Raw genomic sequence first — 13,889 nt, 5'->3', positions numbered from 1 at the left:
ATGACAGAGGCAACAATGATTTTCTTAGAGTAAACCAGAGAAAGAGGTTAAATTAGTGACGACATGGTCGGCTCTTAGTCCCGCATGGTTTTGATGGGTTTTGTCCTGTACAGAAGCAGGAAGCCAACCGCTGTGACGCGCTGCATGTGTCCGCTCTACGACGCCAACAGACAGGCCTGGATCGAGCTGCAGCCAATGAGTGTCGCCCGCCTCGGCCACGGGGTGGTCGCTGCCGGTCAGTGCTGGCTAGACAGAAATACATTCAGCGCCACTGAACAGGGGCGGGGCTAGAGTGCTGACAATTAGGAATCTATTGGATCAGAGTTCAGTCTTGGGTGCCTGTTCTGCCAATCTTCCCGTCCCTTGTCACATGACCAATTTATGTTGCCATGACGACTATCTAAAATTCTGATACCATGGAGCTAGCACTGGAATTGGCAGACAGGCTGAAAGTGGCTGACTGAGCCTATAGAAAATAGGTATTCTGATATACAATTCTTTAAAATGTGAAACTAATAATGAATATGATGTTTTATTTAGCAGAATGACATTGTGTTCTGTCCCATCCCATATTTACTATGATTCTAAGTATATTTTCTATGCTGTATTTAGTAGTAGTAGTAGTGACACTGCCACTGTCAGGTCCTGCAAATACATAACTGACTAATGAAATTGTTTCTTGTCTGTCAGAGGGTTTTCTGTTTGTGATGGGCGGAACAGATGAACACAGCATGGTCCTAGACAGTGGAGAGAAATTTGACCCTGACTCCAACACCTGGAGCCCCATACCCCCAATGCTACAGGTATACGCAACCCTTTCAGTAACTTTTTTTCTGTCCAATTTCTCTCCCCTTTTTTCTTGTATTTAACTATAAACAGTTCAATCCCTCTCTCAGTTCAATCTAATAGACACTAACAGATTTAAAACGATTGTACCGTTTGCTATTGGAATTTGCTGCTGTTGATGGTATTCAAGCAGGATAAATTATCAGTCCACCATACAAGCTGTGTTCCTGCAGCCATGTTACATCACATGCTGCAGGCAGCAGCACAGATACCATAGTTCCAGACATAAAACAAACAGAGAGCAATGTAAAATGGTAGATCAAATACTGTGATCAGAAACCTTGTTCTGCATACATGACCACTAGGTGTCAGCAGAGCTCCAGCACGGCTTCAGTTTCAACACTGTGACACTTCCAGCAGATTTGTCACTGACCACGCATTCCCAGTCACCTGCTTACACTTTGTAGAGAAAAGTGGTATCATTTTTATGTGTTGTCTTTATATAGTTGACATGTTTTTAACAAAACTTATGTATGAAAATCACCCTTCAATATTTTGTTAATGTTTTGATAGATGAAAATCAGATTCAAGTTATTTAACGCTAGTGTGTGGTTTCTGTCGCCCCCGTGAGGAAGTCTAAGTAATGACAACAACACTGTTGGCGCATCCACATGGTATAGAACATCATTTATAATTCATTACATTTATATAGTGCTTTATCATAGACACTCAAAGCGCTTCGGGGGGGGGACACCACTGTCTAACACCACCAATGTGTAGCACCCACCTAGGTGATGCACGGCAGCCTTACGACGCCAGACGCTTGCCACACATCACCTTGGTAGAGAGGGAGGGGAACATATTTTTAGTGGAGTGGAAAACCTTAGTACCTGAAGAAAACCCACGCAGAAAGGCCCAGGACGACCAGGGTTCGAACCCAGTACCTTCTTGCTGTGAATCCACAGTGCTAAGCATTGGGCCACCGTGTTGTATTTAGGTTGTGTAAATGAAATAGCAATACTACCTTCTCCTAATACATTACACAAACCAATTACTAACCTGTTCAGGAGCAGTAAGGCGGCATTTGTGTCTGCCCTCTGTCCCTTTTCTTTTTTAAGCGCTCTCCAACTGGTAAAAGCCACACCAGGGGTTATACGTGTTTGTCTTTGCCGTCAGTAATTTTTTTTTTTAGATTTTAGTCCTTCTGCTGAACATGTAGTTTTTCTTAGCAGTACAATCACTGACTTAAACATGTCCTGGGTTCTTCTTCAGGTTTTCAGCCATGCCTTCACCTGTTGGGGCAGTCCTCTCCAAAGCTGAACGCTGCTCTTGTCCTTTCTCAGTGGTGACGTAAAACGCATCACTCAAGCTGCTGGGCGCGAATATTGCCGGACTCCACCATTTTGTAAACGTAGCCATACTGGGGAAATACAGAGAGAGTCTTGTTGAGCTGAAAGTCTTCTTCAGCTTCGTAGCAACTCATTTGGGAATGGCTTGAATGCAACGGACGTTCGTTAATGTAAAATAGTTGCACACTTCAGCTTTAAACCACTATCTAAAATGCAAATCAAAAACGCAGTTGGAGACATGAAAGCAAAGCTTGGTGTCATACCTGAGCTTTTAAATGTGATTTCAAATGTTCAAAACACGTGAATGGAGCATTTGAGCCCAAAAGGTTTATGTGTGACTGACATTGCTTTGGTCTGATTATCATCCCACTAGCCTCGTCAGAACTTTGGGGTGGTGGAACTGGATGGTCTGATCTATGTTCTTGGAGGAGAGAACAAAGAAATGGAGCTGATCACTGTTGAAGTGTTTGACCCTCACCTCAGTACCTGGAGAATGCAGACCAGTATGACTATGATCCGCAAGGTAATGACACACATACTAATATCACATTGACTGGATAGTAGAACATCTAACACAGTTCATGAGTGGGACACAATATTGTCAAAGACTTCAAGACAATACGCAGCATTTGTGCAGCCCTTTTTATTGACCTTTCAAAGGTAATTGATACAGTGGACCACAAAGTGCTTAAACAGAGACTGTATAGGGCTGGGCTTTGTGAACAAACTGTCGGCTGCTTTGTTAATTACCTTACAGGCAGAACTCAGTGTGTGCAGGCGGAGGGCAGCACTGTCTTGGGGCCACTGCTGTTCATCCTCTATATCAATAACATTGAACATAATATGTTCATTTTTATGCCAATGACACTGTACTGTATTGCTCAGCACCCATTGCAGCTTTTAACACGCTTCAACACAATCTTTAGGATTTAATACTTATTTTAAATCCAGAAAACAACTAAAGTCATTCTTTTTTTTTTTAAATTGATTGATTTTTATTTGATAATATAAGATATGAAACAGCTTTGCACCATACTTTAAAAACTAAACAAAGTCAGGATAACACAATAAAGCACTGGGGCTAGGGCTGCACAATTAATCGAATTTTAATCGCGATCACGATTTGGACTTTCCACGATCAAATTTGCGTGATCGAGCGATTATTTTTTTATAAAGCGTCATTTCATAGAACGCTCCGGGTTTTTTGCAAAGCCAATCTCCCGCTCCGTAAAGCCGTCTGCTCATGAGCCAGTCAGAGTAGTTCACTGCACCCCGTGCAGCTAAGTTTCTAGATTTAGGCAGTCCTAGAGGACAGAGTAGCGTGAGGAAATCTCAACAGATAGCTGTCGGTAATAAGTCAGTTTCAAGGTTTACCAGTTTGCCAGTGAACGCAACACTTTGTCCCATCTCTTGTTTTTCCGACAACAGCAATGAGCAGTGCTAGTCGGTGCTAGTTAGCGTCGTTTAGCTGTTAGCTCCTCTAGGACGCACCGGTGCTAATGTCCTCGCATCCGCTACAATGCTGTTTATATGGATATGGTTTAATTTTGCGTTACATGACCCATTTCGTCTGTAAAGCCGTGCCTGTGTTGGATCTTTCTACGCTCTCTCGTCCTACTCTCTCTCCTCTTACTCTCCGCGCCCCGCCACACAGCGGCCCGGTCCACACTTCTGATATTTGTCTACAGTTTTAATTTTTTATTAACACACTGTATATTGTTAAGTATGATGGGTATGCCTGTATTTGTACCAGTGTTTCCGTGGTAACTCTGCTATCGCGGCCGCCACGCGAAGAAACACGAAGAAGTTATTGAATGCAACTAACTTCAGTTGTTAGAGTAACCGTGTGAGACGGAGCTGCTGGACAGGACCAAGATGTGACTCATGGCCAGAATATAATAGTTCATAAAAATGCAGCGCTGTAATGATAAAGACGTTTCATCACACGACGTTGTGTTCCGCCGTTCGACCCGTGCTGGACCTGTTTCATGATCTCTGTGTCTCTGTGAGTAGCGTCCATCACACTCCCTCTCAGTTTAAACAGCCTATGTGACAATAAAATTTGTTTTGGTTAAATCTACAAATATCGTGAGATAATCACGATCAATTTTGATCAAAATAATCGCGATTATCATTTTGGCCATAATCGTGCAGCCCTAACTGGGGCTTATTTTCATTGTGGTTCTTTGGGGGGGGGGGGGGCAGATCAAGCATCAATCATCACATCCATACATATATTAAATAAATCTATGAAGATAATACATTACATAATAAAAAGTTGTAATATGATTGGCATCTGAGCCATTTTTTTAGCACCTGCTTAAAACCTAAGCTTCTAACCATCTTCAGATTTCCTGGCAACCTGTTCCACAGGCTTGATGCTCCATACAAGAAGGGCTCCTTACGCAAATTACTCTTAACTCTAGGAAACAACATCAATAGAGCTTCCCCTGGTGGAATATCTGTGGACATCTCTCACTCCGTTAAAATAATTGATTTAATATTTGGGGACAACCCCATACACAATCCTATCCATGCACAGGTGAATCTGAGAGACTTGATTTTCTACTTTTAATCACCCAATAGTCTCAAAATGAGAAGTGTCAAAATGAGATCTCATGGGGAGGTTCAGAATAAGCCTTATAACTGTATTTTGAGCAGTCTGAAGCCTGTCTAAGGTGCTTTAAGACACCCTTGTACCATGAGCAGCATGCATAGTCAAAATAAGGCTTCAATTAGAGCACTTGCCAGAATAACATCTCTTTCTTGTCCAGAAACCTTGAGATTCTGGCCAAGAAACATACTCTTTGATTTACTTTGGTAAGTACCTTTTGTGCTTGGCCCACTCCCGTCAAGTGGCAGTCCAGCACGCACCCAAGGTAACTTCTTTACATTAATCACATTATCTCGAACTAAGACCTTAAAACCAGGGGATCTTTTCAGTTTTATCTTGGTCCCAAACAATATGGCTTCCGTTTTCCCTAAGTGAAGTGATAGCCAATTTTCTGTCATCCACCTGCTGACATTCAATAGTTCTAAACTGAAAGTTCTTTCAACTATATTCTTATCTTCATGAGTTATCAATAACTCAGTCAGCTGCATATAAACAAAGTTCACATGAACATACAGACCCAATAGTATTCGACCTAAGACACTTCCTTAACACATCTGCTTCCCATCCTTCAGATAATAACTCAACCATCTGACTGCTGAGTCATCAAAACCAATGGCTTTTAATTTGCGTACGGTGTATACCAGCATACGCAAATTCTCAAGATCTCTGAGGTTCATCACTGGTATGACAGCTCTCTCTCATCATTGTAAACTGTATGAACGTGTTGGATGGTGTTCTTTATCAACACAGAGACAACACTGTTATATCTTCATATTCAAGGCTATTTTAGGTCTTCCATCCTACCTTCTGACCTATATCAGTGTAAATAGTACTGAGCCTTACAATTTTGGACCCCAGGATCTTTTCCTTCCAAAGGTTGGAACTGAGCTGGGGAAAAGGCGTTCAAGTTTGCTGCTCTCTCTACATGGAACAAGTTGTAGAAATCCATGGAACTTACTGAGCTGGTCTCATTGGTTGCTTTTAAGAGGATGATGGTTGACTTGGAGGCAGCCACATCTGGCTGTAGATGTTTTGCTGATGTGTTTAGGATTGTGGTTGACTTTGAGGGATTTGCTGTTTCAGTTGTTGTTTTTAGTGTTTTTGTGTATTTTGTGTTTGTATGTATACTGCTGCCTGTTGAAAAAGAGATTTTTAATCTCAATGAGTCTCTTCCTGGTTAAATATAGAAATATATATACATCACCTTAAATCAATATCCCAATTAATTAAGTGGAGCAGGTCTGTGAGGTAGGAAGGATCCTGGTTATGGAGGGCTTTGTGGGTAAGGAGGAGGACTTTAAACTAGCAATGTGTTGGGAAACAGGGAGCCAGTGGAGGTTCTGAAGGACGGGAGTGACGTGATGACAGGAACGGGTGAGAAGACGGGCAGCAGAGTTTGGGATGTATTGGAGTTTATTTAAGGCTTTAGCATATGAACCATAAAAGATGCTGTTGCAGTAGTCAATTCTGGAAGTGATGAAGGTGTGAATCACAGTTTCAGCAGGTCCTGAGTTTATTGATTCCAACGGGAGAAGTGAACATGAACAAAGATTATGAACGATTCCTTCACCCCATAGTCACCAAAGAAAATATTGGACCCATTCTTTACAAACCACATATGTCCGGAACATTCTGAATACAAAATGTAAGGTTTCAGACAGAGAAAATGAACTTTGTTCGATACCTGTTTCTGTCTCGGGATCAAACAACACAGAGAACCTCAACTAACGTTTGTGGATGCCCTTACAAACTCATTTTTCCCTAATGTCTTTTAGCTGTGGAAATATATAATGTTAGCAAAAGAAAATATTAATAAATTATTCAAATATAACTTTTCATCCTACCACATGACATTTGCTGCACTTTCAAACAGGGATTTAACAGACAGGAAGTGTGTACCATTTCATACCATTGGCGCGGCTTGAAATGTGCTATCTTTAGTAATAGATCTTTGGCCACGCACACTGTGCTGAGCTTTCCCAATGAGGCTGCACTACTCTGCTGTTTGTGACAGTATTTAGCCTCTCCCGTGCAGCAGTACCACTGCCTGCCTGAACTGTTACTAATGTGCCAGCGAGCGCTGTTTCACCAAAAGATGACATGCAGCTTTTGAGAGACCACCAAATCAAACCGGAGTACTGATGAACTGTGCGGGCCGGGCGTATATGCGTGATCCGAATCAGTGGTGGAAGAAGTACTCAGACATTTTACTCAAGTGAAATCAGCTATACAGTGGCAACATCTAGCTAAGCAGGCAGAACGTGTGCCCCATGTACGCTGAGTCCTTTGCTGCAGCTCAGGTTCGAATCCGACGTGCAGCCCTAGTCATCCCCCCCCCCCTTCCCTATAATATCTAAAATTAGAAAAGCCCCCGTAGCAGTTATTTTGCCGACTTCACATAGACGGAGCGTATTGTGTCAGACAGATCTCACAGAGTTGATTTGCTCCCACTTGGCCCAAGGCTCTCAGTCGCAAATGTCCAAACTCCCCCTGTTTGGTCTTGCTCACCATGACAGTCCTTTTTATTTCAATGTCACTGTCTTCACTTCTCAGTGTTGCAAAATCCCCCTGTTCTGGCTCGCTACTGCTTTTAAAAGGGAGAGCATGAGTAGACAACTCGCTACAGGTGTGACAATCAGTCCCTCCCTGCCTGCTCACCTGAGCCACCACCTCCTCCCCACACTCTCTCTCTCCCCACACCCCCACACAGCCCCCAAAAATTAGCAATACTACATTGGAAAAATACTCTTGTTAGTATAATAGTGCGTTCCATTTGTACTTGGGAGTCGGATTTCCAAGTTGGGAAGTCCGACAACCTCCAAGTACCCTGACCTCAAAATCCAACATGGCTTCTCTGTGCATCAACAGTAGGGAAAGCTGTATTCATATACAGTTATTAGCACTTCTCCCTTATTTGTGTCTCACTAAATCAGTCGTAAACACAGTCCTGTCCAACTTCTGTGGACATGTTGCTATGCTGTTTGTATGCACAAATAACAGCGTAATGTGTCGTTATCAACTGGTATTGCTAACAATGGCTAACCTGGCTAGAGCTAATCCCACTGTGAATTCTCGTTAAAGTAACACAGTCAACTTGGGGTGACCCTATATATATATATATAATATATATTATATATATATATATATTATATATATTATATGATATATATATATATATATACTATACATCCATACATACATACATACTACATACAACATACATACAGTGGTGTGAAAAAGTGTTTGCCCCCTTCCTCATTTCCTGTTCCTTTTGTCACACTTAAGTGTTTCGGAACATCAACCAATTAATCAATAGTCAAGGACACACAAGTAACACAAAATGCAATTGTAAATGAGGTGTTTATTATTAAAGGTAAAAAAAAATCCAAACCATCATGGCCCTGTGTGAAAAAGTGAGCCCCCCTTTTAAAACATACTATAACTGTGGTTGTCCACACCTGAGTTCAGTTTCTCTAGCCACACCCAGGCCTGATTATTGCCACACCTGTTCACAATCAAGGCATCACTTAAATAGGAGCTGCTTGACACAGTAAGGTCCACCAGAAGATCCTTAAAAGCTACACATCATGCCGAGACCCAAAGAAATTCAGGAACAATTGAGAAAGAAAGTAATTGAGATCTATCAGTCTGGAAAGGGTTTTAAGCCATTTCCAAAGCTTTGGGAATCCAGCGAACCACAGTGAGAGCCATTATCCACAAATGGCAAAGACATGGAACAGTGGTGAACCTTCCCAGTAGTGGCCGGCCGCCCAAAATTACCCCAAGAGCGCAGCGACGACTCATCCAGAGGTTCACAAAAGACCCCACAACAACGTCCAAAGACTGCAGCCTCACTTGTCTCAGTTAAGGTCAGCGTTCTGCCTCCACCTCAGGAAAAGACTGGGCAAAAATGGCCTGCATGGCAGAGTTCCAAGGAGAAAACCACTGCTGAGCAAAAAGAACATCAAAGCTCGTCTCAATTTCTCCACAACACATCTTGATGATCCCCAAGACTTTTGGACATTCTGTGGACAAAAGTGGAACTCTTTGGAAGGTGTTGTCCAAGTATATACTGTGCGTAGAAGGAACACTGCTTTCATAAAAAGAACATTATACCACAGTAAAATATGGTGGTTAGGGTGATGGTCTGGGCTGTTTTGCTGCTTCAGGACCTGGAAACTTGCCGTAAAAAGGAACTATGAATTCTGCTGTCTACCAAGAGATCCTGAAGGAGAATGTCCGACCATCTGTTCGTGTACTCAAGCTGAAACAAACTTGGGCTCTGCAGCAGGACAATGATCCTAAACACCAGCAAGTCCACCACCGAATGGCTGAAGAAAAACAAAATGAAGACTTTGGAGTGGCCTAGCCAAGTCCTGACCTGAATCCTATTGAGATGTTTGGTATACCTTAAAAAGCCGTCATGCTCGAAAACCCTCTAATGTAACTGAATTAGGACAATTCTGCAAAGATGAGTGGGCCAACATTCCTCCAGGACGCTGTAAAAGCCTCATTGCACGTTATCACAAACGCTGGGTGCAGTTGTTGCTGCTAAGGGGGCCCACCAGTTATTAGTTTAGGGGGCAATCACTGTTTCACACAGGGCCATGATGGTTTGGATTTTTTTTCACCTTTAATAATAACACCTTCATTTACATTGCATTTTGTGTTTACTTGTGTTGTCTGACTATTGTTTAAATTGGTTTGATGTTCCGAAACACTTAATGAGACAAACATGCAAGGAACGGAAATGAGGAAGGGGGCAAACACTTTTTCACACACACGTGTGTGTGTGTGTGTGTGTGTGTGTGTGTGTGTGTGTGTGTGTGTGTGTGTGTGTGTGTGTATATATATATACACAATATTTGCAGCAAAATATACTAGAAGAACAAAAGTAAAAGTAATTATTATGCAGAAAGGCCCATTTTCAGAATCATGTATTATATTACAACATTAAAGTGATTAACAAATCAATGCATCACAAACTATAATTCAGTAACTGGTAAAAGTGGGGCTACTTTATTTATCTGGGACTTCTCTCACCCCTCATTTCCTATAATTGTTAAAATAAAGGCAAAAGATTCAGGTAAAATTATTTTGTTGCTGATTAATTTGCTGTCCAACAGTTGTTTTGGTGTTTTAAAAAAAAAACCTTTTCTGTCAACCCAAATAAAAGAGGACCTAGAAGACCTGAGACATTTATTAGATCACCAACATAAAAATTGACTTTTCCTGCCTCCTTGTTGCCTATTTTTTGAGGTGTCTTACACACACACACACACACACTTAAAATGACCAAGGAGAATGGGCCCATGGCCATAACCACCCTTGGACTAATGCTGAGCGAATAATCATTTTCAAATCATTCAGCCCTACCTTAGACCAAGTGATTAATTGTCCTGTCCCCACATGCCGTGACTGTTACAGTTGTGTCTGTTTTCTCCTTCAGGTCGGCTGCTATGCCTCCATGAATAACAAGATCTATGCTATAGGTGGGGGCTCCTACGGGAAGCTGTTTGACTCTGTTGAATGCTATGACCCCAAAACCCTGCAGTGGACAGGTCTCTGTCCTCTAAAAGAGAGAAGGTAAACACAAACTCTCATTGCATTAGCTGTTGTGGTCTGAGCAGGACAAAAGTTAAAGTTAAAAGTTGATCAGCTGACACACAAGTCAGTTTAATATCGGTTTTCTTCTTCTCATGTTGCTGTCTTGTTAGCTTGTCTTTTCTTTCCATTGAAGATATTTGTCACATGTTATATGAACTTGCTGTTTAATATAAGCATTTAACTTCAGCCTGGGACACTTAACGTTGCACAACAGGAATGAGTCATTGTCGCTCTCTTAGAACTTAAGTTTTAGTTTCCGTTTCACTCAGATGACACCATATTATCATACTGAAATCATGGCACTCATATCAAAATGTTGTTTAGGATGATGAAGTAACCACAACTGAGGGTGTTGTTGAGTCACACCATGGCATATACACTTGCTAGTCATAGCAGAATCGGTGATCCTCAGATGTGAAGAAATGTCTTTCGGTTTGCATATCTCTTGATTGAAAGTACCATTTTTGTATGATAGAAATGGGTTGATATCAAGCTAATACATGCACTAAACCGCTCAGGGAGGTAAGTGACATCATGCACTGGAGAGTTAACATTGCTGGGATAAAGTCTGACCTTTGGTAGTCACACATTGCCTGGCCTTCCTCTACAGCGCTGCGGAGGAAGGTCTGTCGAGTCCCCACAGCATTATGGGAAGGAAGGAAAACATGCTCTGGTTTATTGGCATTTCTTTAAACCCTAAACCTGCCCAGGACGGTTGGGATTGGTTTAAAGAAATCCAAACAAAGCAGAGTGTTTTCCCTCCATACCAGAATAACGAATGCGGTGTAGTCAGACCATACTCCAGCGCTGGGGAGATAAGTCTGGCAATGCGAGCCTATCCATAACAATCGTTTTTCCGTTATTTTCCTGGTAAGGTTTGGGTCGGTGGCATGTGGCGTCGGCCAGGAGCTCTATGTATTTGGGGGAGTTAGAAGCAAGGAGCAAGACAACCCCGAGCAAAGACAGATGATGACCTGCCAGTCTGAGTTCTACCATGACGACATGAGGAGGTCAGTAAGGAAATACTGCTTCAGAAGGATGCAGAAAGGAAAGCTACTCCTAAATAGCAGCTAATTATTTTCAGAGCAAAATACCGGTCTTGAAATTTAACATCAACTAAGCCCTAAATTCTATTTTTTCAAGCCAAGTATTGCTAAAGAATGAAATGTGTTTTATGCCTGTGGTACAATCTGAGAGAGACTCAGTAACACAAAAGATGATTGGATGCAATATGAGTCGCATTTTTGGTCTCATTTGCAGTCGTAATACAGTGAAATTATGTTTGGGCTAGCGAAGGAAAGAAGAAGAAAACATTAGAGGTAGTGTTGCATGGACGTAAGAAAATTCAGACCTGTTTAAAATAATGTAAGACCTCGAACACCATACTTAAGTGAACGTAAGATTTTTAAGGCCTAAAATTTAGATATTTTTAAGACCCCGTGGAAACCCTGCAAATACCTGTGTATGTTGTTGTCAAATGGAAACAAAATGTACAAATATCCTTGTCCTACATTTTTTATAATCTGAAAATCAAGAAACTAATCAAGAAAATTGTCAATGAAATTCTTTTTTCCGTAATTTATTTTTGATACCCATATCTGTTGTGGTGCAGGTGGATGTTCCTGGATGACCAGTCCTTGTGTATCCAGACCAGCTCCTCCTTTGTTTACGGTGCGGTGCCCATCGGAGCCAGCATTTATGTCGTGGGAGACCTAGACACAGGTCAGTAAGAAGAAAAACCGAGGGTTACGGTAACGACATTTGAACGTCTAAGGGTGGTGTTTCTTGTGCGTACAGGAACAAGCTTCGACTACATCCGGGAGTTTCGCCGCAGCACTGGGACGTGGCAACGCACCAAGCCTATGTTACCCACCGACCTCTCCAAAACGGCCTGCTCCGCCCTGCGCATCGCCAACTGTCGACTGTTCCGCCTTCAGTTGAGCCAGGGCATGTTCCGAATCCGAGTCTGACTTCAGGACGCCAGCCAGCGGCCCACTGTCAGCTCCGTACTCCACTTTATTGCACACTGGTACTTTCTACCTGCTGTAGGTCTGGGTTTAGGGATTAGGTGAACACTAAGGTATTATAGTCGCTAGATATTGAGGATTGTGACTCTACGTTTAGGGGTTTATACTCCACTTAGACTTGACAGGACAGAAGTTCATTCAAACTCGTTTTTAACCCTATAGGTTTTTATGTCATTTTTTATAAACCTAAATATTTTTTTCTTTTTAACATGGGGTTTGATTGTTTTTTGCTTTTTATTCAAATAGACATTCCTCATTTGTGATGTTTACTGGTGATCGGTGGCTTGGTGAGGGATTTAAACTGTAAACAAGACTTAAACATAATATATAATATAATAAAATAAATTAACAATCACATTATTAGAAGAGGGATTATGGTTAAGATTTTAAAAGCACCGCCGTGCAGTTTGTATTTTAGTGTTGTATTATGTCTGGTGGTGTATCTTTCTGACAACACAATCATTTGTCCTGATATTTGCCACAGCTGCAGTGGAGGTTAAGGGTTGGAAATCTTTTAGACTGTGTCAGTACCCTAGAATCAGACAGCAATGGAGCCTTCTGCACAGTAACAAGGATCCTGTGCATCCTGGCAGTCTATGTCACACCGTACAGTATTAACTTCGGGACTTGTCAGGCTGTTCAAATTGTAGTGCTGTAAAGTAAATAGAAAAGAAATATGCAAGCAGCCAAGCCTTGTTAACTCCATCTGTGACGCTTTCTAGTTTAGAAATGCAGCAAAACCAAAAATGTGGCCAAAGCTATATCTGTTTACGTCCAAATGACAAAGCCCTCTAGGGGCCGTAGGAATGATGTCTGTTTGGGGGGTGGTACCGTGAGGTTTTCATAGAGCCATAAAAGGAGGAGGTGTTAGGGATGGATGGGTCAACTAAAAGTCTGACTTGAACAGCATGGGAGACTGCTAAGCCTACACAGGATAAGCGCTTTGCTTAGGGCGCAGAGCGGAGCGTCATCAAGGGTGGCAAGGAAGCTATTTCCTGTTGCTGAGAAACAACATACTGTTGTCTCATTGGTTGTGCTTTTGAAAGGTCAGCAGCATCTAGGTCAAAGTTAAAACTATTTCAACTTTAAGCACCACGCAAAGCGGCAACTCTGAGCGGTGCGTGACGCCAGGGGTAGTGCAGCGCCTAGTTGTGGGTCTTGATTTGAGGCTGATTAAAGTCCTGATCACCCTGTCGTGGTTGTATTTGCTATAACAACCGCCTGGCTCTACATCGTCCTTTACATATTGAATTATTGCCCAGCCATACAACCACCTTAAAGTGCCCATATTGTGAAACAATCACTTTTTCTGGGATTTGAGCGGTTATTTTGTGTCTCTGGTGCTTCCACACTCATACACACTTGGAAAAACCCATCCATGGTTTTCTGAGTGAGATCTGGTTTCTGAATGTCCTGTCTTCAGTCTCCAGGTGAGCTGTTCAACATTTGCACGGCTTTCTACATCACTAGACGACGTGGCTAACCGTAGCATGCTAGCTCGTTCTC

At 42.1% G+C, this 13,889-nt stretch overlaps 1 protein-coding gene across 3 annotated transcripts in view; it reads left to right on the top strand.

Annotated features, from left to right (window-relative positions):
- Positions 1-13,889, top strand: part of LOC116693399 (gigaxonin-like) — a 39,867-nt gene that overhangs the window by 5,373 nt on the left and 20,605 nt on the right. The window contains exons 7-14 of one of the 3 annotated variants that reach the window (XM_032522345.1): positions 114-235; positions 691-803; positions 2,509-2,658; positions 10,199-10,335; positions 11,232-11,366; positions 11,969-12,078; positions 12,154-12,332; positions 12,382-13,883. In XM_032522345.1, the coding sequence (XP_032378236.1) occupies positions 114-235; positions 691-803; positions 2,509-2,658; positions 10,199-10,335; positions 11,232-11,366; positions 11,969-12,078; positions 12,154-12,326 (940 nt within the window). In that variant the 3' untranslated portion in view covers positions 12,327-12,332; positions 12,382-13,883. Of the gene's footprint in view, positions 1-113; positions 236-690; positions 804-2,508; positions 2,659-10,198; positions 10,336-11,231; positions 11,367-11,968; positions 12,079-12,153; positions 13,884-13,889 lie in introns of those variants that run through there. The other 2 variants (XR_004332916.1, XM_032522344.1) reach the window with 2 other exon arrangements.

Source organism: Etheostoma spectabile, chromosome 8 (genome assembly GCF_008692095.1).
Source record: "Etheostoma spectabile isolate EspeVRDwgs_2016 chromosome 8, UIUC_Espe_1.0, whole genome shotgun sequence".
Taxonomy (NCBI): Eukaryota; Metazoa; Chordata; class Actinopteri; order Perciformes; family Percidae; genus Etheostoma; species Etheostoma spectabile.
The sequence above is the reverse complement of the archived record's forward strand: the minus strand, read 5'-3'. Positions and strand labels throughout refer to the sequence as shown.